This window comes from Eucalyptus grandis, chromosome 10, assembly GCF_016545825.1.
Source record: "Eucalyptus grandis isolate ANBG69807.140 chromosome 10, ASM1654582v1, whole genome shotgun sequence".
NCBI classification, from domain to species: Eukaryota; Viridiplantae; Streptophyta; class Magnoliopsida; order Myrtales; family Myrtaceae; genus Eucalyptus; species Eucalyptus grandis.
This window is the reverse complement of record NC_052621.1, coordinates 28,013,932-28,039,192: the sequence shown is the minus strand read 5'-3', so window position 1 is coordinate 28,039,192 and position 25,261 is coordinate 28,013,932. Positions and strand designations below refer to the sequence as shown.

Genomic DNA, 25,261 nt, shown 5'->3' with positions numbered 1-25,261 from the left:
AAGATATGCTCGTGCAATCAATGAGGGCTTAGGGTTGAGGACGGAGTTGGAGTCGATGGCAGTGAGCAGACGAAGTGGACGCTTGCGAGTGGATGGAGTGGATGCTGGCGAGAGGACGGAGTCGAAGTCGGAGTCGTCGACTGCAGGGAGGACGAAGTCAGAGTCGACGGCAAGGTGAGCGGCGATGTGACCGGTGAGAGGATGAAGTTGGAGTCAATGGGGGGTAGGGAGGACAAAGTCGCAATTGATGGCGAGATGAGTGACAATCTGACCGGCAAGAGGACGGTGACAGTGTTGGAGTCAATAGTGGCAAGAAGGATGGATTTGGAGTCGACGATGAGGATGGACAAATTCAGAGTCAACAGTGGTAGGGTTTTTGGTTGGAGCGTGACTTTGTTGAGGAGAATGGACACCCAAATAGAAAAGCTCGTCTATAGAGGGAGGATGCCCAAATTGAAGAGAAGAATAAATCATTTCTATTTTTATTTCAGAAATTGAAAAGTTAAAAATTTTAGTTTTGATTTCTTTTTCAAATTTATTTCTAAAACAAAAATCTGTTTCAGAAATAAAAAAAATGAAATTGTGAATTCAGAAAAACAAAAAATAGAGAAATAGAAAAGTATAAATTTTCCATGCGCACCCTTAGTAACTTGTGAGAGACCTAAATTGGTCTTCCTTACAGAAAAAAATAAGGAAGAAGTGGTGGATTAAGTTAAAAAGAATCTTTAGTATGATTCTTTAGTTGTTGTTAATCCAATTGGGATGGGGGGAGGACTTGCACTACTATGGGATGAGGAGGTGAAAGTAGATGTGGAATTTAGCTCTTGGGAGTGTATTGAGGTGCTATGTAAAGATCTTGATAGTGGAGTAGTGATGATAGTTTTTTATTTACACGCATTTATCACCTTTTAGGAGATGATTGGACTATGGAATATCTTGCGCTCCAAGAACATTACTTATAATTTTTCTTGGTTATACATAGGGGATTTTAACGAAGTTTTGTATTGATGGGAGAGGTTGAAAGATATGACGTTGATAGGTATAGGATTGTGACTTTTTAGGAGTTTGTGAACTCATGTTCTCTAATGAATATAGAAAGTAAAACATGTGCCCTCATATAGACCAACAACCAAGATAGTGATGAGCTAGTTAAAAGAAATATGATAGGGCATTATGTACCGTGGAATGAAGAGTTTTTATTCTCTAATGCTGAGGCGTACGCTCTTTACGCTATTGGCTCAGATCATTGTCCATTCATCCTATCATTGGATTTGGCCAAGACTAGAAAACTGAAGATATTCAAATTTGAAATATTCTGGTTAGAAAATCTTAAGTGTAGAGATGTGGTTAAAAATGCTTGGGGGTTGAAATGGGGAATCAGTTGGATATTGTAAGCAAAATTTGAAAAAAAATAGCAACTGAATTAGGGAGGTGGAGTCAAAAGATTTTAAAAATGCATCCAAACAGATTGATTTAGTCAGAGAAAACTTACAAATTTAACAAATACCATAGAAGAAACATCAAGTGGGGAAGAGCATAAGAGAATTGTTGAACAAATTGAAGCCTTGTGGAGACAAGAAGAAATGTTTTGGAGCATGTAATCTAGGATTAATTGGCTGAAATGGGGGGACAAGAATACAAAAAATTTCATACTATGACTATCCATATGAGACAATGCAACAAAATTTCTATGCCTAGGCTTGATGAACATAACTGGAGTCGAGACTCATATTTCCTTAAACAACACATCATGGGTTTTATAAATCTTTGTACATTTTGATTAGAAGTAGATATTATCAGCTTATGTTAGAACAATGCCCGTGGATGGTGACTAATGTAATAAACGAAGCCCTTATTAAGCATATCGCTAGGGAAGAAGTGAGAACGACCATTTTTCAAAAGGGAGTAACCAAAGCACCGGGGTTGGATGGACTAAATTAATTGGTCAACAATACATGAAGAGATCTTCAAAGTGGTGGACTCTTTTTTTAACCAAGGTACATTGATCCTGAGATTAACAAGACTCATATTACTTTCATTCCAAGTATAAAAAAATCCTAAGAGTATTTCTGAGTATAAATCCATTAGTCTTTGTAATTTTAATTATAAAATAATTGCAAATGTGATGTCTAATAAGCTCAAACCCTAGATTTAAGAAATTATGTCTCATGAACAAGGTGCTTTTATAGAAGGAAGATAAATCCAAGATAACATTTTTATTGTTCAAGAGGTATTACATCAATTAAAGGTTAGAAAGAGAAAACAAAAAGTTCAGGCAATCCTTAAATTGGATATGCAAAAAGCCTATGATAGGGTCGAATGGGATTTCCTCGGTAACTGTATGTTGGGAATGTGATTATACGAGAAATGGGTCTTGCTAGTCAAACATTATGTTTTTTCAATATTTTTTTGTAGTTACTAGTGATTCTTATAAGATCTTTCATCAAACCCGAGAAATTAGACAGGGAGATCCATTATTTCCCTACGTATTTATTATTTTGGTTAATGTTCTATCTTCCCTTATGACTGAAGCATTAACAAACAAAGCATAAAGGGTATTTAATTGGACTCAAACTGCCCTACACTATCATATCTTTTGTTTGCGGATGATGCCATCTTCTTTTCGGATGGTACAATTAGGAAGCTCAGAATCTCGCAAATGTTTTAAACCAGTATTGCTTTGCATTAGATCAATCCATCAATCTAAATAAATCAAGCGTCTTTTTCCAGAAAAAACTGTCCTCAACAGCTAAAATCGGATATTGCAACAGAATTAAGAATTCCTATCATTGAGAAGTAAGGAAATATCTAGGCATTCCTTTATATTAGGGTCATATGAAGAAATAAATGTTTTCTTGGGTATTAGCAAGTGTGGATAGTAAACTAGAGGGTTGAAAAGAATAGTTAATATCAAAGGCAAGTAAAGAGATTACGGTTAAGATAGTTGTTCAACCTCTACCGTAGTACATTATGTCAATTTTTAGAGTCCCTATATCTATTTGTAGAACAATTGGAAAGAGGATTTCATCATTATGGTGAAAACAAAACGCATTTAGAAAAGGGATTTACTGAAAAGATGGGATCTTCTAAAGACTAGAAAAGATTAAGGGGGCCTAGGTTTTAAAGACCTAGTGGCTTTTAACTAAGCCATGTTAGGAAAGCAAGCCTATAGACTATGCCAAACCTCGGAAGTTTTATGGAGCAGAATTTTCAAAGGCCTCTATTTTCCTAGAGGGAACTTTTGGAATGCTAACAAAGGTCCCCGACCATCTTGGGGTTGGCAAAATATACTATGTGAAGAGATGTCGTTGAACTGGAGATTAAATGTGAAGTAGGGGTTGGTAAAAACATCAAAATCAAAGAGAAATGTGGCAGTTATCAAGCAAAATTAGAGGTCCAGTAAATCAAAATGATCCTCAATATATAACTGACTTGATACTTCATAGCATGGGTCAATGAAATACTCAATTACTAAATGAGACATATGGAGTTGATATTGTCCAAGAGATTTTAACTACTCCCTTCAATCCAAATTTAGGACCGGATAAACTTGTATGGATGACGAACAAGTCAAGTATATAAAAGGTAAAGAGTGGATATAATAAACTTCATCATATGGGGATATCTAGAAGAGACTACCAAGCATCGACCTTGTACCAAAACCTTAGAAGACTGTGGACTGAGGTATGGAAATTACAGACCTATCCCAAAAGTTAGATTCTTTATGTGGAGTGTGTACAACAAAGCCCTTCCTACCAAAGACAACTTATATAGAAGAAATTTGATACTTGATCCGTTATGCCTATTCTACGGCCAAGCTTCAAAAACCATCGAACACGTCTTTACATTATGTGCTTGGACAAAGGACATATGGTCGGATCCCAAAATTAGAGTTGTTGCTTCCTCGACAAACATAACTTGAATTGATAAGTGAATTGGTAATTTTCTTACTGCTCGTACTCCCCCATGAGCTAATGCTCAATTTGTAGGTATCCTTTGGTTGATTTGGAAAGTAAGAAATGCCTTCATATTCCAAGACAGAAAACCCAAGCCAAACTTGCTTGTGGATGAAACCATCTATATGACCTAGATCTATGAAAAATGGAAGTAGCATAATTCAAGCGAAGAATCTGAGATCTACCCTCAAATGAAGAATCGGACTGCACCATTACCTCATATCTTGAAATTAAATGTTGATAGCTCCTAGTGTTGCTCCTCAATGGAGGGTTTGGTCGCAGGTATATGTGAAAACAATGACAAAGTGCTCATCGATGGTTTCGCAAGGAAGATCCACGCTCCCTCGGCTTTAGTCGCTAAAACCCTAGTTGCAAGAGAAGCTCTATTATGGCTGAAAGAAGCACGTGTGTCGAACTTGAGGGGTGTACTTGAAACTGATATGAAAGTAGAACTAGTTTTTGACAACTTAGCTTTTGGTTAATTTTATGTCTTGACTTTGGATATGCTTGTACTCCGTTGTCGGGTTGGTATTTCAGTGAAGCATATTTCCGACCAAAAAATAAAAATAAAAAGATGGAGGGGTCTGCATGACAACATTTCTATTTCTCCTAATTTCTGTTTTTTTTTTTTTATTCCTCGGAACAAAAAGAACAGAAACCGTTTAGTAAAACTTTTGTTCCCATGAACAATTTCTCTATTTTTATGTTCCTGGAACAGTTTTGGAATAGAAACAAGAAACAAAAAAAAGTAATTTCTTGTTTCTGGAACAATTTTTAGAAATAAACCAATTTTCCTTTTTATTTTTCTTTTGTTCCTCTCTTTTGCCGCGGCCACCTCCAATCGCCTAGAGCCGTCGTCGATCGCCATCGCCATCGTCAACCGCCGGCCTCTGCCGTCGCCATCGTTTGCCTTTGGCCGCCGCCACCTCTATCCATCGCCGCTCGCCGCTACCGCTGCACGCCCACCGACCGCTGACCGTCACCGACGGATGGGCTGTGCAATAGCGGTCGGTGGCTAGCAGTCGTGTAGTGGCAACAACGAGCGGCGATGGGTGACGGTGACCGGCGATCTGTGAGCAAGAATAAAAAATAAATAAATACAAAAAAGAAATTGCTTCGTACCAAACGCATTTATATTATTTTTATATTTTTAGAGTATAAAGTTTGTGTAGTTATCAAACACCTTATTTTACTTAGAAATTGTTCCCCAGAATGAAAATAGAAAATAACTATTTCTGAAAAAAAAAAAAACTTTTTCCCAGCCAAGAAGTGTTGTTATGCGCAGCCTAATTAAACCAATTGAAATGTTTGGGATTGTTTGTACTTTTTAGCAATTGTTTAGGACTTGATTGAATCGATTTTGAAAGTTTGATGTTTACATGAAATCTCGGGAATAGATTATTTGGTATGAACAATATATCAATATAAATGAACTAGGATCAAACTAGATAGGATAGAAATATAAAATCTAGGAATTTATCATATTCTATTTATTGTTTGGTGATTCTAATAATAAAGTTAGATATATTCGCATCATATCATGTACATTATTTTTGATATGAACGACATATCAACATAAATGAACTAAAAAATTTACGAATGGAGATGATAAAAATCTCTTGCAACACTCTTGAATATTTTATTTTTTATTTTATTTTCCTCTCTTTTTAATTAATTATTTTTATTTCTTTCTTCCTCTTTCATCATTCTCTAATAAAAATTATTAAATAATAAACTATATCAATATACTTAAAATACTAGAATACCTAAAATATGTAATAGATATAAAGATATATTTATACTTATATTTGAATTCATATTATAAGATAGAATTAAATTCAAATATATATAAATAAGATTAAATTAAAAAGCTATTGTTATTTTTTGTTATTTTGAATTTTTCATATTAGAATTCAAATATTATTTATATTGAAATATAATTTTAATTTTGTTAATTTAATTAATAAAAAACCAATAAAAATTATGAAACATCACAAGATGTGTGGCCCGTGATCAAGAGAATATTCGACTTGATCTAATGATGAATCGAATGAAGGGCTTGCCCTGTTGCCGGAGCGCTCAGGTCTTCTAAGCTGAAATTCTAATTTATTTTCTCATAAATAACACATAAACAAATCAACTTAAAGTGTAATATTTCTTGAATAAGAAAGGGGCCTAAGTAAGGACATTTCGGTTTTAGCATGTCCAACTTAACTAAAATGGGGCATATGCTAGCTTTACCACCTTCTTTTTTTCTGGCAAAACACATTTCAGGGGTTGTCCATAACACATGTAAATTAGAGCTAGAGGTGAGTTTTTGCTAGTGTTCGAGTGCCAAATCAAATTCAACCCATCAAAATACGGTACAAATGCGAGTAATAATTTTCACGGAATAGCCCGGTTCGCCCGATTTTGATTGGGGCCGGGCTTGAACATCTTAACATACATCGCATAGATGCAGGCTTGAACAACACACTAACACAGATCAGATGCAATATTCGGGTCGACTCGGTTCGAGTCCGCTCGACCATAATTTCTGCCCAAATGAGCTTAGGGAAATTCGCAAATGGTACTTACTAATTTACTAGTATTTATTACAAGCCGGGAGGTTAATCGGGCTTCGCCCGAGATTAAACGGAGTCGGGTCGCCCGGTCATTATTCCGGCGGCGGTTCTGGAAACGGAACGAGCCCAAAAAGTCCAAAACCGCCGCCGCACGAGCACGCAGGAAAACAAACGAATTCACGCGCGGAGACAAAACAACCGGAGATCCGACCAACCTCCTCGCCTCCTTCCTTTGACCTTCGACGCAGTCGCCAGCGCGACCGTCTCTTCGGAGAATCCGCCGTCCTCCTCCTCCTCCTCCTCCTCCTCCTCGATTGACGCCGGAGAGAGACTCGAAGGCGATGGGGCTCTTCGCGCTGGCCGTCGCCGGCGGCGGATTCATCTCCATCGGCGCCCTCGAGGCCCTGGCCGCGTCGGGTTCGCTCGCGGACCGGGCCGGCGGCGGCCCCAGCCCCAGCCCGCCCTCGCCCCTCGGCCCGATCGCCCCCTCCGCTGCGCGATCGCCGCCCCGGCCGGGGGCGAAGGCGGGGTCGGCGTCCCTGATCTCGCTCGTCTCGGTCTCCGTCCTCTCGCTCCTGTTCGTGGCCAACTCCCTGATCTCGCTGGCCGACGCGGCGGGGTCCCGCGACCGCCTCGGCTCGGTTCTCCAGCTGCAGGTCGTGGCGGTGGCGGCGCTGTTCTTGCTGTACGCGGTCGCCGGGATTGTAGTCACTCTGACGAGCTCGTTTCCTTTGAGCGCTTCGCTGGTCAACGTGATCGCTCTGTTCGCTTTCGTGGAGGAGTTCTGGCGTACTACCTCCAGAGGAAGGACACGAGCGGGATCGAGAACAGGTACTTCGATCTCATGCTCGTGCCCATCGCGGTATGCACGTTCTCCACGGTTCTGGGGTTGAAATCCCCGAAATCGGAGTTCCCGAGATTGGCCCGCGCTGTCGGTTTGGTGCTTCAGGGAACGTGGTTTCTGCAAATGGGGTTTTCCTTTTACACTGGCTTGGTTGCTCACGGGTGTTGGTTGCATGAGAAGAGTAGAGGGAATTACACAGTTAAGTGCAAGGGGCATGCTGAGTATCATAGGGCTAGAGCAATCGCGACGCTGCAGTTTAATTGCCATCTTGCCCTGCTTGTGACGGTAGGGGTCGGGATTTATTCCCTGATTGCGCAGAGGAATGGGATTAGGAATGGGATTCGAGGGGATTTCGCGAAGTACAGGCCCTTAGGGGAAGAAGTTCAGAGTTTGGGCAATCATGAGCAGTTTACTCTGGACTCTGATGAAGATGTTGATGATGGGAACAGGGAAGAGGAGAATGTGGTAAAGCCGAAGGGTGCTGTGATAGAGTTGGGTGCTAATGGATATGGTTCCCATCATTGAGTTGAGGGAGAGAGGATGAAATTTCTTCCCTGAGAAGGCTGACTTCATGTTATCAATTTTTCAAGTGCTTAGAGTAGATGGACCCGAATTTCACTGTACAAAGTGAACTGAGTTAGCTTTTATGTTGGTTTTCCATTCTGTGCAAAAAATTTCAGTTGCTATAGTTTTCTGCTGCAATTGTTGGGCTAATTTTTCTTATGTTCATAATATGTATTGAATTTCTGTCTCTGTTCGGGTCAGGTCAGGAACCCTCTGCTGAAATGGGGGAAGCATATAATAAGATTCAAACTTTTGAGTGTGGTTCACACTGACATGATCTCCATTGTCTCGCCATTTTGAGTTGCCTTTCTTTCTTATATTTCCCTTTGCTGGTTATACTGATCAAATAGATAGAAAAACTATATCTTCGATAGGTGGAGGAGATGAGCATGGAAAAGTGTGGGAAAGTGTAATCAATCATTTAGGAAAGTGCTAAAGTCTTTCTGATGATAGCTAGATGCACCAAAATTGGTTTAGTATGCATCGGCTGGCTGCTGCAGCTAGCAGCTCAACTTACTGACAGCTGGCCATAAATGCTTAAGCCTGACCTGATGCTCACTGTTGACTCGCTTTACTGCCAGTATTTGTATCACATTTGGTTGGAGAAGCAAAAATTGACCATTTCCTTTTGTCATTCTGTCTTCTCTTATTGTCAAGTTTGCTGAGAGGTTATGAATTGGTTTGCTACCTTTCTCACCTTAAAGTCCTTAGAAGACACAATTTTTTGTCTGCCGTTTGTCATATGTGATTTGTCTGTGTTTTGAGATTGCAATGTGAATTTGTGTCTGAGCACCTGGACATTGACCCCTCAATGGGAATTGGAGCTCCTTCATTCCTCTGTATCCTCTGGCAGCTGGTGATAGATTACAAGCTATGACATGGTCAGGTATCCCATGGCTTGATCTTGCTGGGACATTTCCTTTTGCTGGATTCACATATGATTTGAGTCGCTCGGAATTACAGCAGTGAAATTGAGTGAGAGGTTGCCTTAAAATAAGTATTAGTATGAGGGGATTCTGAAATTACCATTTAGTCTGGCTTTTCTTACCTCTGGAACAATTGCATAACTTGAATGAGTATAAATAGATTTGTTCACCGTGACCTTGACTTTCAAAGTCATCCAGTAAAACGTGGACACGGGCGCTCATCTCTTCCAGGAGTAAACGACCCAATTCCTTATCCTCTTTCTTCCACTCTATGTATGCATGAGCAGATAAATGCTCGTGGGTCACTGAATGTTTCAAAGCGTTCTCTCTCTCTCTCTCTCTCTCTCTCTCTCTCTCACCTAGTTCTTTACTTGTTATTTGCTCATTAAGTGTTATATATTCTTTAGCCACCATTATCATGTAGTTAGGTTCTGTATTTTGTTTGGGCATCTTTCTGTCTTTCTGATCTCCATGAAACTTCTCCACCAAGTTTGCACCGTGTCAAGTTGTGTTCGGATGTGGGGGGATGCTTGCATTTCATACTCCCATCATCCGACACCTTTTCCATTTTCTTCATTAACAAGTAAGTTCCCATGATTTAATTATATGAAACATGCTGCTGTGTATAAAGGTGCTAACCTTCTGTCTTTGTCTTGGCAATCCCCTCATGTGTCCTTTGGTGATAGCAGTCGGAATGTGAAGACTGTTGCTGCTGCTTTTTAGCATGTAATTGGGTGACTCCTCTCTCATGGTGGGTTGTTTATGCGATTCTTCTTCTTGATTGAGCATGAGAATCGATCAGGTCGATTAGTAACTTCCTGCGTAGGCAAGGCTTTACAGGACACGAGTAACCTATCGCTCAGCACTTGTGCAAAATTGTCTTCTCATACTATTTGCAGTACAGTGATCGCATTCCTTTTAAGAACCTTAGGGTCCTAGTTTCAACAGCAATTTCTCATGAATGCTTGCAAGTCTTAAAAAGTTATCACCTCAAGTGGGAAGAGCACAATTCCAAGTCACATTTCAAATCACGTTCTTTCAGAGCCATATGATATCTTCAACCTCCATGCATAGTGTGCGTGTTCGGGATATGACCTAAAGCAGAACCCCACATCTCTGGATTTTTAAAAGCATACGATGGTGCGATAATCTTTTTCGTAGCTTTTGTCTTGCATTTAATCAGCTTTTGGTTAAACCTTTTCAAAGTGGAGGTTTGAACTTTTGACCTGATCTTTTTGATTCGGATTTTCCGGGCCCTTACAGTTCGGTCAATTTCACCCGTGAAACAAGCAAATTTGTGTCCAACGGAGCTGGCAAAGGTGACAATTTTTACAATCAACTTCGATACGGGGACATCATGAAAAGACCGACCTAGAACCAAATCAAAAACGATGAACTCATGTACAATCCTCGCCGTCCACAAAGCTACGGCTCCTGAAAAATTTACACGATGCTACGTACAGAAGCAAGCTCAATGAAGCCGCCAAGGCCAGAATCCAGTAGTAACTGTCTAGGCGGGCTTCGCTCATGTCGTCGGAGAACCAGCTGTGGCCCCTCGTGAAGAACTCGATCACCGAGATCATCAGGGCGCTCAAAAAGCTCCCGACTCCGAAGACGCTGGTGTACAGCGCGAATCCCATGGTCCTCATCCTAACGGGGACTTCGTTGTAGAAGAACTCCTGCATCCCGACCACGGTGAAAACGTCGGAAATACCCAGCAGAATGTACTGCGGGAGCAGCCAGAAGATGCTCAATTCGGCGTCTTTGGCTCTTCGTATCATCTCGAGCCTCTTTGTCTCGACAAGCGCGGCTGTCACCATGGCTATGACTGAGAGGAACATCCCGATCCCCATCCTTTGCATTACGTTAATGCCTTCCTTGTTGTGTGTGAATAGCCTTGTGATCGGTATCAGCATTTTGTCGTAAAGGGGCATTAGGAGGATTATGGATAGCGTGATGGCGCTCTGGAGGGTCGCTGGTGGGATGTCGAAGTGGCTCCCGATGTTCCGCTTCATCGCCATCCCTTGCTTTGTAAAGAAGGTCGCCGGTTGGTTGAAGATCACGGCGAACATCAGGAGCATCGTCCAAATAGGCAGCAACCGAAGGAGTACTCCCCCGTTATTGATCACATAACAGCGACAGCTTTTGGGGTTCTTTTCCAAGTTCTCGATGACCCCAACATTGTGAGGACAAAGAGGTTTCTCTTGCAGCCTGTGCACAACAAAAAATGATGAGACTTGTCAGCTACTGATCAAGATCATGGAAAGGATGGTCATTGTTGGTTCAAGAACTTGGAGAACTTACTCTAGCTCCACCAATTCAGACTCCTCATCTGGTAAGGAAATTGCTCCATTCTTGAATTTGGATGCAATCGCTCGGATTCTCTTATATACGATAAGAAAAGGCTTGTTACCAACATTATTTGCATCTTGTTTGTACCCACAGAGTTTGTTTCCGCATGAGAAAAATGCAACCGATGCAATCATCGCTCCAGTCGGTATGGCGTATCCCAGAACCCATCCGAAGGTGTCTTGTATGTATGACATGAATGTTATCCCCAGGAGGCTGCCACTACAAATGGCAAAGTACCACCATTGAAAGAACGAGCTGTTCTTGCCTGATTTCTTCTCGTCCTTGCTGCGAGGCAGCTCCTCTTCATTGTCGAGTTGATCCGTTGCGAATGCCTGCAATGATGGATTGTACCCGCCAAGGCCGACGGAGATCAAACAGAGGGACCAGAAGAGGTACGGAGAGTAGTCGGGCTTGCTCGGTGGGTGCCATGCTGACTCCAATGCGGTTGACGTCAACGCCACGAGTCCCTTCCCAACACAATGGAAAGAAAAACGGGTATCAATACCAAGGTACTTAATTACAGATTCACTGCCTCTATTCTTGATCCAGTAAATGCTTATACCAAAGCCATGCTCAGTTGGAAACACGTAGAATGCTATTTAGCTGACTATAGTCTAACTAAAGTGATTATGCCCATTGAACACTAGGAACAAATCAGATTGCACCTGTGCTTCCCCAAAAAAAGTTGCTCTTTTAAGGTCGTGTCACAAAAGGAGAGCTCATGACCTGAAAAAGCATTTTTTTTTTCTATCGAGGGCAAAAGGAAAAAAAAAGCTTCCTTTTTATTCAAATTGCTAGTGAAAAAGCATTGAGCACCTCCAAATGCAAAAGGCATTGAAACGACAATCAAAAAGTGGTTACATGGTCATCTTTTATGGTCTCTTGATATATATATATATAAAACAGACTTTACCACAAAAAGCAAAGAAGACATCAGAATTGCGCACGTAACTAGATAACTGAAAATAGAGAAGGGCTGACTCGGCTAAGTACAGATTTAGTCTTTTAAAATTTTAAATTTTCGTGTCTAGGCAATCTCATCCCTAACTTAATCGAGTCCTCTAACTCTTTGGAGTCGTACGATTTAATCCTCTAAGTTTCATTTTTTGCAATCAAGCCCTCAATTTTCTTAATATGTGCAATCAAATCCCCATCTTACAAAAAACCTAATCAAAGAAACAAAATGCAGTACTGCCAGGCTTACAAAATGTCTTCGACGACCATCGTACCCCACCAGATTCTATGTGCTCACAAGCATTTACCATCTCTTCCACTAATTATGTGATTATGGGAAGTCCCTATCTTACAGATAGGATCTTGTATAAAAAAAATCACTTTAATGTAGCATTTTTTTTTTTGTTGACCCACTTTAATGTAGCATTTAATCATACCAAGAAACAAAAGAAGGTCAAAAAAACCTAATCTGGCCTTAATGATTTCAACAATGTTTCTGCCTCCACGTCACTGCTCAATATCAAGAAGAGAATAACGAAATTCTCGAGGATCCTACGAGTTCACGTTGAGAAAACATCAACCAGTCACGACATGGAACATCCTTTTCTAAGAGAGAAAACGAAAGTAACGTGCTTGCGGAACGGTAAGAAACGGAGAGAAATCAGGAAGCAGATTGAAGAGCGAGAAGGGCGTGGCACCGAGAATCGAACCGAAGACTCACCACGACGTAGAAGAGGGAGAAGGACAGGACGGTGGAGTAGCGGTCCCAGTAGGAGTCGGCGAGCGGGGCCACCAGCAGAGGGAGCAGCGAGGTGAGGCCGCACCAGGCGTTCACCATTTTCGCCGCCGACGAGTTGCTCATCTTCATCACCTCCGTCAGATACGTCACCAGATTCGACGCCACCCCTTTGAACACGAACCTCTCCATCCCAGCTATCACTGCACCAAATTCATGCACAACCCCAAAAAGAAAGAAACAAAAGAGAGACCAAAAACCGTCATTCCAACTGATAAGAGTCGTTCTCGATACTTGCATGCGACATATACGTATAGGATTCTCACCCATGAGAAGAACGCAAGCCTTGTTGAGCCTCCTCTCCATTGTGGGTTTGGAGAGAGAGCTAAGGGAATGAGAAGCAACGCAGAATTTAAGGAGTCGATGATGACCTCGAGCTGAGCTGATCCGAAAGAAGAGAAGAGGCGAAACCGATCATCTCTCTCTTCCTCTCTTCTTTAACTTTCAGGGAGCCGCACCGAGTGCAGCCCTTCCGCCACCTTGAAGAAAACAGTAGCTCCCACTCACGATGACCCCCGTCACTTAAGCATGGCTTGCCTTCAGTCGCTTCCCTTTTATATTATAATGGGACACTACTAGACTTCTCACTAATTTCCGAAATATAGAAAAGGAGGTCTCAGAACTGCCTCCCCAAATACGTCCTTGTTCCCATAAAGACGCAAAGGGTCGCAAAAGATACGAGAGCCCCCACCTCCAAGTTTTGGTCGGGTCGCATATCGACCCGGGATATTCTTCACGACCCAATTAACCTCTCTCTCTCTCTCTCTCTCTCTCTCTCTCACTTCTGTAATATCATATCAATGAAAGGAAGTCGTGAGAGTGGTGCGAGCAAAGTGTAAATAAAGCATCAGTGCTGATTGACTGCACGGCAAGGACTTATCGCGCAGGTGGAAAGTGAGGGTGTCGACATGCAGTGGTCATTTTCACGTTCCTCCCCTCCCTCCCTCCACCTGGGTCGCGGCTCGGAGGCCGTGCGTGGAGACACGTGGCGATCCGGACACGTGTCGCCTGCCGTGGCAAGCCTCGGCACCACGAAACATAGATCCCGAGTATTGGAGCCTGGGAAGTGCTGGCGCAATCGCATGTCTCGAGTGACGATGGAAGAGAAAGCCATCGATGATTCGCAGACAAAAACAAAACCAGAAAAGGGAAGAGATAAAAAAATGTTCTAAAGAGATATCTTTTTTTAATGAGTGCGTTTCGATTAGGGGACTTGTCGAGCATGCTTTATAAAAGATAATTTCGAATTTCCAAAGCGATAATTATGCGTAATATAAGGACACTCAACAATACGATAAAGACATAAGTATATTAAAAATTCTAAAACTTATTATGAAAGTGTAATTGAGAATTTAAATTTTCAAAAATAAAAATTAAACTCTAAAATTTATCATGAAAGTGAGATTAAATCTTAAAATTTTTCAAAAGTACAATCAATTTCTAAAATTTATTAAATTGATGCGATAAAGTCCTTCTATTTACTTTGTCCAATTTGACAAATAGAATATTCTAATAAATTTTGAAATTTGATTGTATAAATTGACAAATTTTAAGATGTAGTTGCACTTTTTAAAAGTTTAATAACTCAATTGCACTTTCGTGATAAATTTTAATATTTCCAATGCACTTATCTCTAAATTAAAATTATATTTTCTCTAATTGATTTGTTGACAAGTGCGTTTGGAATATTAAGCTTACAAAGTCCCATTTCGAAATATGGCTACCAGAGTGGGGAGCATTTGTTAAAATGATTAATTACAACGTTTTATACGTTAAACCATCATCATAAAGGGTTAAGAAGTTATTTCGAAATCGGCCTGAAGCGACTTTTATTTACTACAGTTTTCTTAATTTGAATCCCCAGTATTATGCACTGTATTTCTTTAATTTCAAATTTCCTGAAATTTCCAGTGATCAAATGTTGAACGTAGACACACGTATGCTCTAGGTACAAACCATTTATAAACCATATTCAACAAGCACTTCATGAATATTTTCCGTCTAGTGCACTGCCCACGTGAAAAGCACAAAGAGAAATTATCATATGAAGTCATTTCGCGGTCGATATGCAGAAAAAATATGCGAAAAATTAGCCCTTCTCCTTATGAGTCTTATAGAATAAATCAAGCTATTCATTTAAATAAGCTGATTTAACTTAATTTACTAGATTTTCGTGGAGTGACTTCTTGCTTTCAATAGAGAGCATCTAATATATATCCTTAAAAAGTAACTAAAAATGTGTATTCTTTGTGCAAACATCAAGTGCAAAGTAGGAGTTTTCTAAGAGTTAGTTTCGCCAATAAAAGGATATATCAACTCATTTGTGCAATTGCCAAAATAAATATTATACCGCCTGCCAACAAGATGTTTCAACTCCAAAAATAAGCCTTCCTCATGTATTAGAAGACATAATAATAAAGGGAAAAAAGAGAGAGAGAGAATAAAAAGCAGATCCAATGATTCTAAAAATTTCCCATTGGACTTGAAATTACTTGTTCTAAAATTTCAACTGATAAGAGTATTTGATCGTTTTATATTACCAACGTCAACAAGACACGTGATATTTACCACATAAGTTGAAAACTTTCTATCTCCTTTTTTTAATCGTGTTAAGGTATTTTGTGCCGCCTATTTACGTATGGCTTACATCTCCTCCACCTATTAATTTAAATAGAGCGATCAACATGGTATGACAGTCCGATTCTGCTCCCTCCTGATTCGATTCCCACAAGAGACGATCGTCGAAATGTGGTCGACGCTCCATCAAATCGAAAGAGTTTCGTGGGGGAAGAGAGAGATAGAGGGAAAGAGAGGCAGTGGTGGCTGACGAGGATATGGAGCCAGAAGATAACGAGCAACCCCGCCAATCGAATTTCTTCCCTTCTTTTTTTTCCTTCTCGCTTTACTCTTTTTTCTTCCCAAATGAATGCAAAGGAGCCTCGGCTTTTCCCCTGCTACTTCAAGGCAATCTCTCGACCCAGATAAGCTTTTTGACGAGGAAAAGCGAAGGCAGAGAGAGAGATGGTGGTAATGGTGGGTGAGATGGATGGCACTTCCCTCGCCACTCACCATTACCACCACCAATTTTTGTTTGGGTCCGATGACGGAGCACCCACTCGAGAATCTAGATAGCCCACGTAACCCGCGTAGAAAGGAATTAAAAGATCGATAGAAAGGTACATGAGATCATGCTTCGGTTAGAGTGGTGTAGAGGTCTTAAAATGGGTCTTAGACCCATATATGACCCATTTAAATCATAAATGGATCATATATGGTCACTTGTTTTTGACATAAAGTAGTTAAATAGGTTTAACAATTAAAGACTTTGATAGATGGATCTTAAGTGGGTCTTAAATGAGTTGAATTTAGATCCAATTTTCAACCAAAACCTCACAATATTTGGGAAAAGTACCAAAAAAGTCATAAACCTATTACATTTGTACGAATTTAGTCATAAACTTTTCAATTAGACAAATTCAGTCCTAAATATTTTAATATTGGTACCAATTCAGTCAATTTTGGTTGGCCAGCGCTGACGTGGACGTTGGCCGAATGCTAACATGACAATGTTTATGATTTTTTTTTATTGTTTCAAACTTTTTATTAATTTTTTTCTTTTTTATTTTCTTTTTCCTTTTCTTTTATGCTTTCTTTCTCATGGTGAGGCTCGCCGGCCACTGGGCAAAGGCCGCAAAGCCCTCGCCTGCCGCCGGCGAGCATTGCGGCCCTCGCTTGGCCTCTCCCAGGGTCGCCGGCGAGGCCATGGCGGCCATCGCTAGGGTGGAGGCGAGGGCCGCAAAGCCCTCGTTGTTGGGGCGGCAGGCTAGGGTTTGGAGGCAAAGATCGGGCGGAGGAGCGGCGGCGTGAGGTGCGGAGGTGGGGGACCAGGGGCCTCAAATTGGGATTTCGTGGAGGTGAGGCCGGCGGTGATGAGGTCGAGAAGCTTCGGGTCGACGGCGGAGGAGGCGCCGGGACTCGCGGCAAGGCCTCGGGCGGGCCGCCTCGCCCGCGGCCCTCCGAGTGAGGGTCTCACCAGATCGGCAAGGGCTTCGCAACCTTGCCGCCTCGCTGCCATGGCCTCGCTGCCACGGGAGGCCGGCCTCACCCAAATTTGGGCCCTGGAGAGGGAGGCTAGGCGAGGGCGCGACCCTTGTCGACGGCAACCAAGGGCTTCACGGCCCTCACCCAATGGCTAAAGCCTCATTGGAGGCTTGTCGGCCACCGCCAGGGAAGAGGTGAAAATAAAATGAAAAAGAAAAAAAATAAAAATAAAAACAATTAAAAAAATTATAAAAATTGCCACGTTAACGTCGGCCACCGCCGACATCCACGTCGCCGACATCCAAAATTGACGGATGGACTGAATTAGTACCAAAATTAATTTGATAAATTAGTCCAATTAATACCAATATTAAAAGGTTTAAATGCACTTTTTTTTTTGGTACTTTTCCCCATAATCTCTCTATTCCCTCTTTAACTTTACAAAAATATTTTTTTTATAAAAACTGAAATTATAATTATAAAAATTGTCCATTAAATTTGTGTTTTATAAAACTATTTTAGCAATACCATTTAAAATAAAAAGAAATAGCTTGGAAGCATTTTAGTAATATAATCTTTAAAAAAACATAGAATAAGTTTTTCTAAATTTGGTTAAATATTTATAAAAAAAAAATTAATATGGGTTGGGTTGGTATGAGTAGAGTGTGGGTTGGGTATGGGTCGGAAAATTTACATTAAACATAAATGAGTCATAAATGGGTTAATGGGTCAATTTGGGTCGGACCATTAATGACCCGACCCAAACCCAACTTCACCCACCCGTTTAACAGCTCTAGAGTGGTGGTACGTGTAGTTAGGACCTACCACCAACCTGTGCCCCAATCGACAAGGTCATGTCTTGTGGTTACCTTGTGATTTGAGTATGCACACATGCATAAAATGAATCGGGGTGCCAGATATGATCGGTCTCACACGGATCCCCCAAGAATCCCCTCCTATCCAACATTTCGAATCATTTGGGTTCATGGAATTCGCTGAATAGCTTATCGGTCTAGTAGTTTAAGATAGCAGTTTCAATTTTGCTCCGGCGAATACGTGAAATATCGAATAGCCCCGCTAGCAATTACGATCCTGCTCCGGCGAATACATGAAATATGGAATAGCCCTGCCGGTTGAATGGGGAATGGATGAAGCCTATGGCTTGCAAGTCTTGCGGCATTTGGTAGAACCGAATATTTATGTAGCCACACAAAGGAAATAGATTGTTGATTATAGTCTATTCTTGCCCAAGTGACTAAATGAAATTTATCTGTTCATACTTTCTCGAAAGACGCCGGTGTTCACTAAGCAACCTCGGACAACGACCGTCTTAAATGTCACCGAACTCTGGCTGTCCTCAACAGAGATCGATCCAAGCAAACATGAAATCGCGGAGATGGCCAGGCAGAGATCACTTACCGAAAGAGATGGAATATCCACGATGTCGTCTCAGGCGTATGCATGCGGAAACATTCCCAAGAGTCTTCCAAGACAGAAATCTGAGAGAGGAGCTGCAGGGTTGATGGAGGATTCGTGGGGGTCTTGAGTTCCAGCCGAAATGGCTTGCAATCGTTCGAACAGGGGTTAGTATCACGAGGAAACGGGAGCGTCGCGGCAAGAGAGACTAGGAAACGAACAAAAGCGTTCCGATGGTCTTAGACCGACGGACACGAAGTTGCATTTCCGAAACACGACGAAATGTCCAAACGTCAATATATCCTATAATATACTCCTTGATTTCCACTACGAACGCTTTTCTGTCGAGCGAGAGAGAGAGCTCATGATCTGTGAACCAGAGGACATCTCGCAGAATTCACACCAGCAAAAGGGGGTGAAAACAATGGAAACCCAGCCCCTGCATTATCGTCTTCTTGCGGCTCCCTGTCCTCACTTCAAAATTGAGCTTTGGTATTTGCTCTATTCCTGCAATTCAGATGTTCAGATAGATTGAGTAATTACCCTTTGAATTCAGATGAACCCTCCCTTAGTTCTTGAAAGAAGTAATTCCACCTTTTTATTTTTTATTTTCATTTTGGTGGAAAAGCAAAGAGTGATTACGGCCGAAATGAGCATCTACGCTATTAATATCAGTGGCTTTTCATGGTCTCAAGGCATCTCCATGAAACCAGATAAAGAAGATTTCTGAGCATCCTTGGGCACAAGTATGACGATGACTATCGACTTCCTATTATTACAAAATTGATGCAGTTTTACAAGCGTATAAAGATCACATCCAGTAGAAAAAACATCAAGCAGATCTCGTGGCAGTGTGGAATCGAGTAACGCATCGAAGTATATGAGCCTCTGTGAAAGCCTCTTTCGCATATGAAGATCTTCCGAAGGATAGGCACCACCCAGCTGCTGAGCTTCAGGTATGGATCAATGCTGGTTCAGGTCGGATTACCTAGTAGCGGATCCAACTGATCAAGGTTCACACTTACAAGCTTACAGAATGGCTACCCTAACACGCTCACTGATGTGGCCGTAAATCCAATTTGTAAGCTTGAATTTCCATGGGAGATATGATTACGTGTCCTTCTTGAACATCTGCATGCTGCTCAGCATACCCAAGCAACTCTGTATCCTCATGAAGAAGATTCAGAGAAGTTGCTCTTGCATTTAAAACTGCGAGCCCCTTGAACATGTTAAAGAGATTGACAGGCTCATCAGCTATATTTGTACACTTTGTTCTGCCCTTGTGACAATAGGAAGAATCCCAGTGTCGTCGCTGCAGAACTAGAATGAACCTAGAACCTTCCGCTGCTTGCTGAGAGTATTTTAAAGGCCTGGGGACCTTTAAGCTGACAATATGCAAGTCACATGGTAGAGAAGAAGATAAAGGAGAGAGGGATTTTGCAGGAGGCTGAACAGATATATCATGGGACTTCTTGGAAATGAATGCATGTAAAGGGTAGTTTAAGTGTGCGCCAACAGAATGGGAAAGAAGCGAGGGACTTAATGGAAGAGGGTTGGATTCAGGATTCGAGGTACGAGAAATGTTGGATTCGACAAGGATGTGGAATACCACATTCAGTGCACGGTTGTCCATAACTCCTTGTCCCAGACCACGCCCATCATCTCGGACTAAGCGGCGGTCTAGCATAATCTCTAACCATCCATCCTTAGGGCTAGCTGCACCCAGTGACTGCCTCGAATGAAGGGAAAAGCGCCGACCATCAGTTCCTTGCATGAAGGCAAGAGAAGGCATTGGATAGTAATTTCCCTGAAGTGGGATCTTAGTGTAATACTCCCGCCGACTCATTTGAAAGCCATTCAAATCTGAATAGAATATTCTTCTGTTATCTATATCTGATCTGTATCGAGCAATTAACTCTTTGTCATTAAAATCTGGACCCAAGAGCTCAACATGATACTCCTTCTCCACGATGAATTGCTGTACAGAGCCTTCTACATTGAAGATGCGTGTGCTGTGAGAGACGGGTGAATTGTCCCACATTGTCTTTGGATAAGAATACACCTCCTGCACCAAGGGACCTTCAGAGACAACCATGGCTCCACCAGCTTCGATGATAGGTTCTGCATCACCGATGGGTTTGAACAAGTAGGCTCCACTTCCAGAACTCGAGTAAATACCTATGACTTCACCCACAATGTTTTCTGGACCATCCAGATGTTTAATTTTCTGCAACAATCCATGCTTTGCATCAAAAGTAAGAACCTGATGCCTGTTTCCAATTTCAACAGCGTCACTTTGTATTTTTGTGCAAGTATATGGAGCTGGACATGATAAAGTATTTGACTCAGAGAGCTGCTTAATTTTTGCCAGCTTAGCTTTTTCGCATCCAACAAAACCACTTCCAACATAATACGTCTGCAACCCCATGGGAGGTACAGAAACTTTGAAGTGAAGTCGGTGCCGCCCAGTAAATATCTTGCTTTTGTGGTGCTGCAGCTCTGGAGATACTTGGCTCTGAACACATGTCCAATTGGAGTCCAGAACAGCAACATCAGGCCTGTCAACAATGACCATGACAACTTCTTCCCTCGATTGTTCCAGAGGATTGAAAAAAACGACTGAGTGATAAGTTCCTTCAGTAGCAGTGATCACTTTATGTACTGGCTGAGCATCATACTTAGACCTAACCTGCTCTGGCTCAAACTGGGCAGGGGTCTGGTCGGATTTATCATGACGAATTCCAAGCAGTACTTCGATTCCTTTGGACATGAATATTTGCAGGTCCTGCAAAGATGTGTGCATACGCATCCCATAGTCACGAACCACGTGATCCTTAGCGGTACCAGTTACGCCATCATGATGCTGAAAAAGAGCCAAGTTCCTTCTGGCAGCTGTCAACTTATAGGAAAACCCTACAGGAAGCTTTTCACATTGTGCTCTTTGACAATATCCTAGCAATAAAGCTATAATCATCTCTGTCGCACGAAGTGTTTGCTCAAGCACTCGATCAACAGCCTTGAAGAAGGGTCTTGAAACATAATAGCCACTCCAATAATCCTGTTGCCTATCTGCGTAAGTAAAGAAATCCCCTGCTAGAGATGGAAAGCCTCCAATCTGAGCCGAGCCGATTTCACCAGGTTGTGAGTAATTTATTCTCTCAGCCTCCTCGTGAATTGCTCGGAAGTAATCATCCAAAGTGCCAAACTTTGCTTCTGCATTTAGACTGGGATTAGAGTTGATATAGTCAAATAGCAACTGGTAATTTCTAAATTGGGCTTCAGCTTCATCAATGCTGATGTAGCGGAAATCATCTCCAAGCGGAACCAGAAGTGTGTTCGTCCTATACAATGTTGATTTCTTCTTATATTGATCAAGCAGTTTTAGTGCCCTCTCATGCACATTTTCTTGGTTGGTTTCCACCGGGTGTTCTCCCCAAGGGCAAAGTTCGTAGACGAACCCACGCATTCGAGCAAAGTCAAACTGACAACAAACAGCAGGCTCTGGTCCACAAGTATGTGGTATATCATAAGAATAGAAGGGCATCATGTGGACAAAAATATCGGTCGACTCCTCTGCATCCCAGCTCTGACGCCATACATACTCCAATTTCTTGTGCCAAGCAAGTTCCTTCTTCAGCTCATAATGGGTCCTCTGGATAAGCATGTTTTCAAAGCCCATTCGACGAAGAAGATATGCCATTGTGGGCGAGTAACCAAACGGATCTATAGCCCAAGAGTTCTTAGGAATAACGCCAATGGTTTCATTGAGCCACATATTCCCCTCTGTCATCTGTAATGCAAAAGAAGGGAAAGAAACTAAGCGAAGCAACAAGTTAACAAAGAAACAGGCACATCCACTCTCTCCAGGCTCGACACTTGGTGAATACATATTGACATCCACATGCGTCCAAGGGTCTTAAAAAAAGAAAATTGCATATGACATAGATATGCCTAACGAAGCCATGAAGTGCTGAGAGAAGAAAAACCTTGGGTATTCTATAATTCTGGCAAGGTAATTGTAAAGGATCTAGCGTTACCAATCTCAAAGTAATTTCTTTGCCTTGTAGAATTCTTTTACGGGAGACTAACAGTGTAAAAATTATTTCCCCTTTACCAGTTGTTGATCTCAGCACAATTTACCCCACTAAAAACGTATTCCAGTATAAAAGGTATTTATTACAACCAAGCTATGTATCCACAGGCCTCCATTCAAGGTGAAAACACATTGCTAGTTCCACTAGATCTGCATACATAGGCTACGTGGCTTTTGCCTCAGGGAAGGCCTAACTAAAAACTAACAATGATGGAAAATGGTGTTTGATGAAACATGTTGCTTGTTGAGAACACTCCATTATCATTCACTGAGACAAGCTTGCACTACAGATGCAGAAAATTAACTTTGTCCTCTACCAACTCAGATTCTACTATTGGGACTGGCAAAACTAAATCAAACTTTCACCATAAGTATGTGCCATAAAGCAAATTTATACTTAGGATACTCTGAGAGAGAGAGAGAGAGAGAGAGAGAGTAAACCTGTTCAATTATGGAGTAATAATGTGAATTAGCCTGCATCAAGAGGCAAATGTTGTCATCTTATATAGCAATCAATAAACCATTGCTGCAATCGAGGGTATCACATTAGTTACCTCATCATTCATCACCCAACCACCACCAACAATTTCTAGTTGACCATTCTTCACCAAATTGGTGAAAGATTGCCTCTTTAATTCTGATGCATCCCTCCACCACCTTTCCAGGTATGACATTTCTTCCCAGATAAACTTTCGGCGAGTATCCTGCAAATCCATACTTTTCCAAATTAGTAGATCTCTGTCTATTCAACTTGCTAGCTAAAATTGACAAAAGAAGCCATCTCTGTCTTTTTCCCTTCACTTTCTTCCACCCAAGCAACCAAATAATCCCATTAACATCAATTGAAGCTAAACAAACTAACTCACGTCACTAATGAGCTTCTCACGAGAAGTGAAACTTTTGTTTTCAAAAGATCCAAAATTTAAAATCCTGTGAGTATAGATAAATTTCCAGGCAAGAAGACCGCAATGATCAAGTCACAGCTAATCCTTAGTATGCACTGAAATCTTGTCTACCCTGGTTCAACAGAACCATCTTGCAAAGCTTCTCCAAAAGCACAAGATAACATATGAATTGCATTGAAAATAGAAGTGTCAGGGATCGCAATTGAGGCTTTCAGCAACAATTCTATCAAACCATAGGATTTCATCACATAGTAAACTTAGGTAAGATGAAAATCCAATCACAAGCGCTCTAAATCTACTAGATTTCACAAGAGTCTATGCATTGTGACTTGGCCTTTTTCCATCAAGTTATTCAGTTTCAAGAACCATGAAGCTCCGGCAGTCATCTAATACAGGTAATTTTGCCAAGGCATCTTTACAGAGGATCTAGCTCTATGGTAAGTCCAAAATCTAATCGCAAGAGTCGAGACCCTTTTGTGTGATCGAGATCGCCTTTCCCTAACTAACCATAATGCCTTCACTAACTCTAGGAAGTAAAACCAAGATGCTCTCACCTAGTCACAGACAATCTCTAAAACTAGAAGGAATCTCGACCAGGTATAGCAGCATCAAATGCATTTCCAGAACAAGAACTATTCGTTATCTCAAAAACGCCGAATTGAATCAACTGATTTCGCATCCCACACACCAAAAAGAGCGCACAAAACCTGCACGAATTCACCCGAAGGACTTCACCAAATTCACTTCAACCCAAAACCCTAACCAAAAATCGCACCTTCGACAGAGACTCGACGATCGTGTCCAGAATGTGGCGCGACTGGCGGTCGTAGTACTCCTCCACGGTGAGCTTCCAACCGGGATCGTTGTGCGAATGCGGGACCACGAACACCTTCAATTTCTCCTCGTCCCACTCGTTCCCCTTGTAGCTCACCCTCCACCCTTGCTTCCACGGCCCGCCGTCGACGTCCAGGAACTCGATCTTGTCGTACAGGTCCTTGGTCGTGAGGTCGACCGTGGCGCCGAAGGCGGTGTCGTTGACGCGCTTGATGCGGGAGATCGGCTTGCGGGGCTTGAAGGGGCGGCGATAGTGGCCCGGGGAGGGGCGGAGGCGGGAGGAGATGGGCTGCGGGACGCCGAAGAGGAAGAGGGTGAGGAGGAAGAAGAGGACGGAGGTGGAGAGGGCGATGGTGACGAAGTTGGTGAGGACGAAGTTGATCAGCGCCGTCCGCTTCCGGGAGGACTTGCGGGCCGAGATCCCCTTCGCCTTGGCCGGGGCGGAGGACGGGAGGAGGCTCGCCGGCGGCCCGCCCACGAGGCGGCGCGTCTTGCCGAGGTACGAGGAGAAGGGCATCGTGCCGTCGCGTGGTGTCGTGCGCGCGAGAGAGATGTTGGGATCTACGAAACTGATGTCATTCCTGTCGGCGTTGGCGGCGCGGCGGCGGCGGCGGCGGCGGAGGAGCTAGCGATGGTACCGAGAGAGCAAGTGTGTCGTGCGGGGGGGAGTGAGCGCGTTTGGAGGGGTCTCGCGACTTGAGGAAAAGAGCAGAGGCCAGGCCGTGGTGACTACGGTGCCCAGTCAAGTCAAGGGTCTTGAAATCAAACATTTCTATTTTTCATTTTTTTTTTATAATCATTTGTATTGTTTTAAATATTCTCATGGAAAATTTTTTATTAATTTATTTTTACAAATAATATAAATGATTATCTTTTAAAAATATTTTTTAAATTATTCGTATTTCACGAAATAAATAAAGCCTAAGTTCTAACACTACTACTCCTAAGTCCTTATCCCCGTGTTTAGCTTCAATGAATAGGAATTAGCTTGTACTCTTGTTTTTGCCAAATGATTT

General features: G+C 42.0%; 3 protein-coding genes across 3 annotated transcripts; 1 reads left to right on the top strand and 2 right to left on the bottom strand.

Moving 5' to 3' along the window:
* The first annotated feature begins 6,487 nt into the window (after positions 1 to 6,487).
* On the top strand, positions 6,488 to 8,202 carry LOC104422584. The gene is given in 2 exon segments (XM_010034949.3): positions 6,488 to 7,303; positions 7,306 to 8,202. Coding segments are annotated over 2 exon segments (1,026 nt in total). The 5' UTR covers positions 6,488 to 6,861; the 3' UTR covers positions 7,890 to 8,202.
* Positions 8,203 to 10,126: 1,924 nt separating this feature from the next.
* LOC104422583 (protein NRT1/ PTR FAMILY 5.8) lies at positions 10,127 to 13,604 on the bottom strand. Its single transcript, XM_010034948.3, has 4 exons — positions 13,223 to 13,604; positions 12,882 to 13,099; positions 11,159 to 11,673; positions 10,127 to 11,065 (listed from the first exon to the last, which is right to left on the bottom strand). Exons 1-4 carry the CDS (start codon positions 13,260 to 13,262, stop codon positions 10,252 to 10,254), a joined length of 1,587 nt encoding a protein of 528 aa, XP_010033250.1. The 5' UTR covers positions 13,263 to 13,604; the 3' UTR covers positions 10,127 to 10,251.
* Positions 13,605 to 19,055: 5,451 nt separating this feature from the next.
* On the bottom strand, positions 19,056 to 24,961 carry LOC104422581 (alpha-mannosidase 2). The gene is made up of 4 exons (XM_010034947.3): positions 24,187 to 24,961; positions 23,061 to 23,210; positions 22,948 to 22,980; positions 19,056 to 22,203 (listed from the first exon to the last, which is right to left on the bottom strand). Exons 1-4 carry the CDS (start codon positions 24,760 to 24,762, stop codon positions 19,468 to 19,470), a joined length of 3,495 nt encoding a protein of 1,164 aa, XP_010033249.2. The 5' UTR covers positions 24,763 to 24,961; the 3' UTR covers positions 19,056 to 19,467.
* Positions 24,962 to 25,261: the final 300 nt, after the last annotated feature.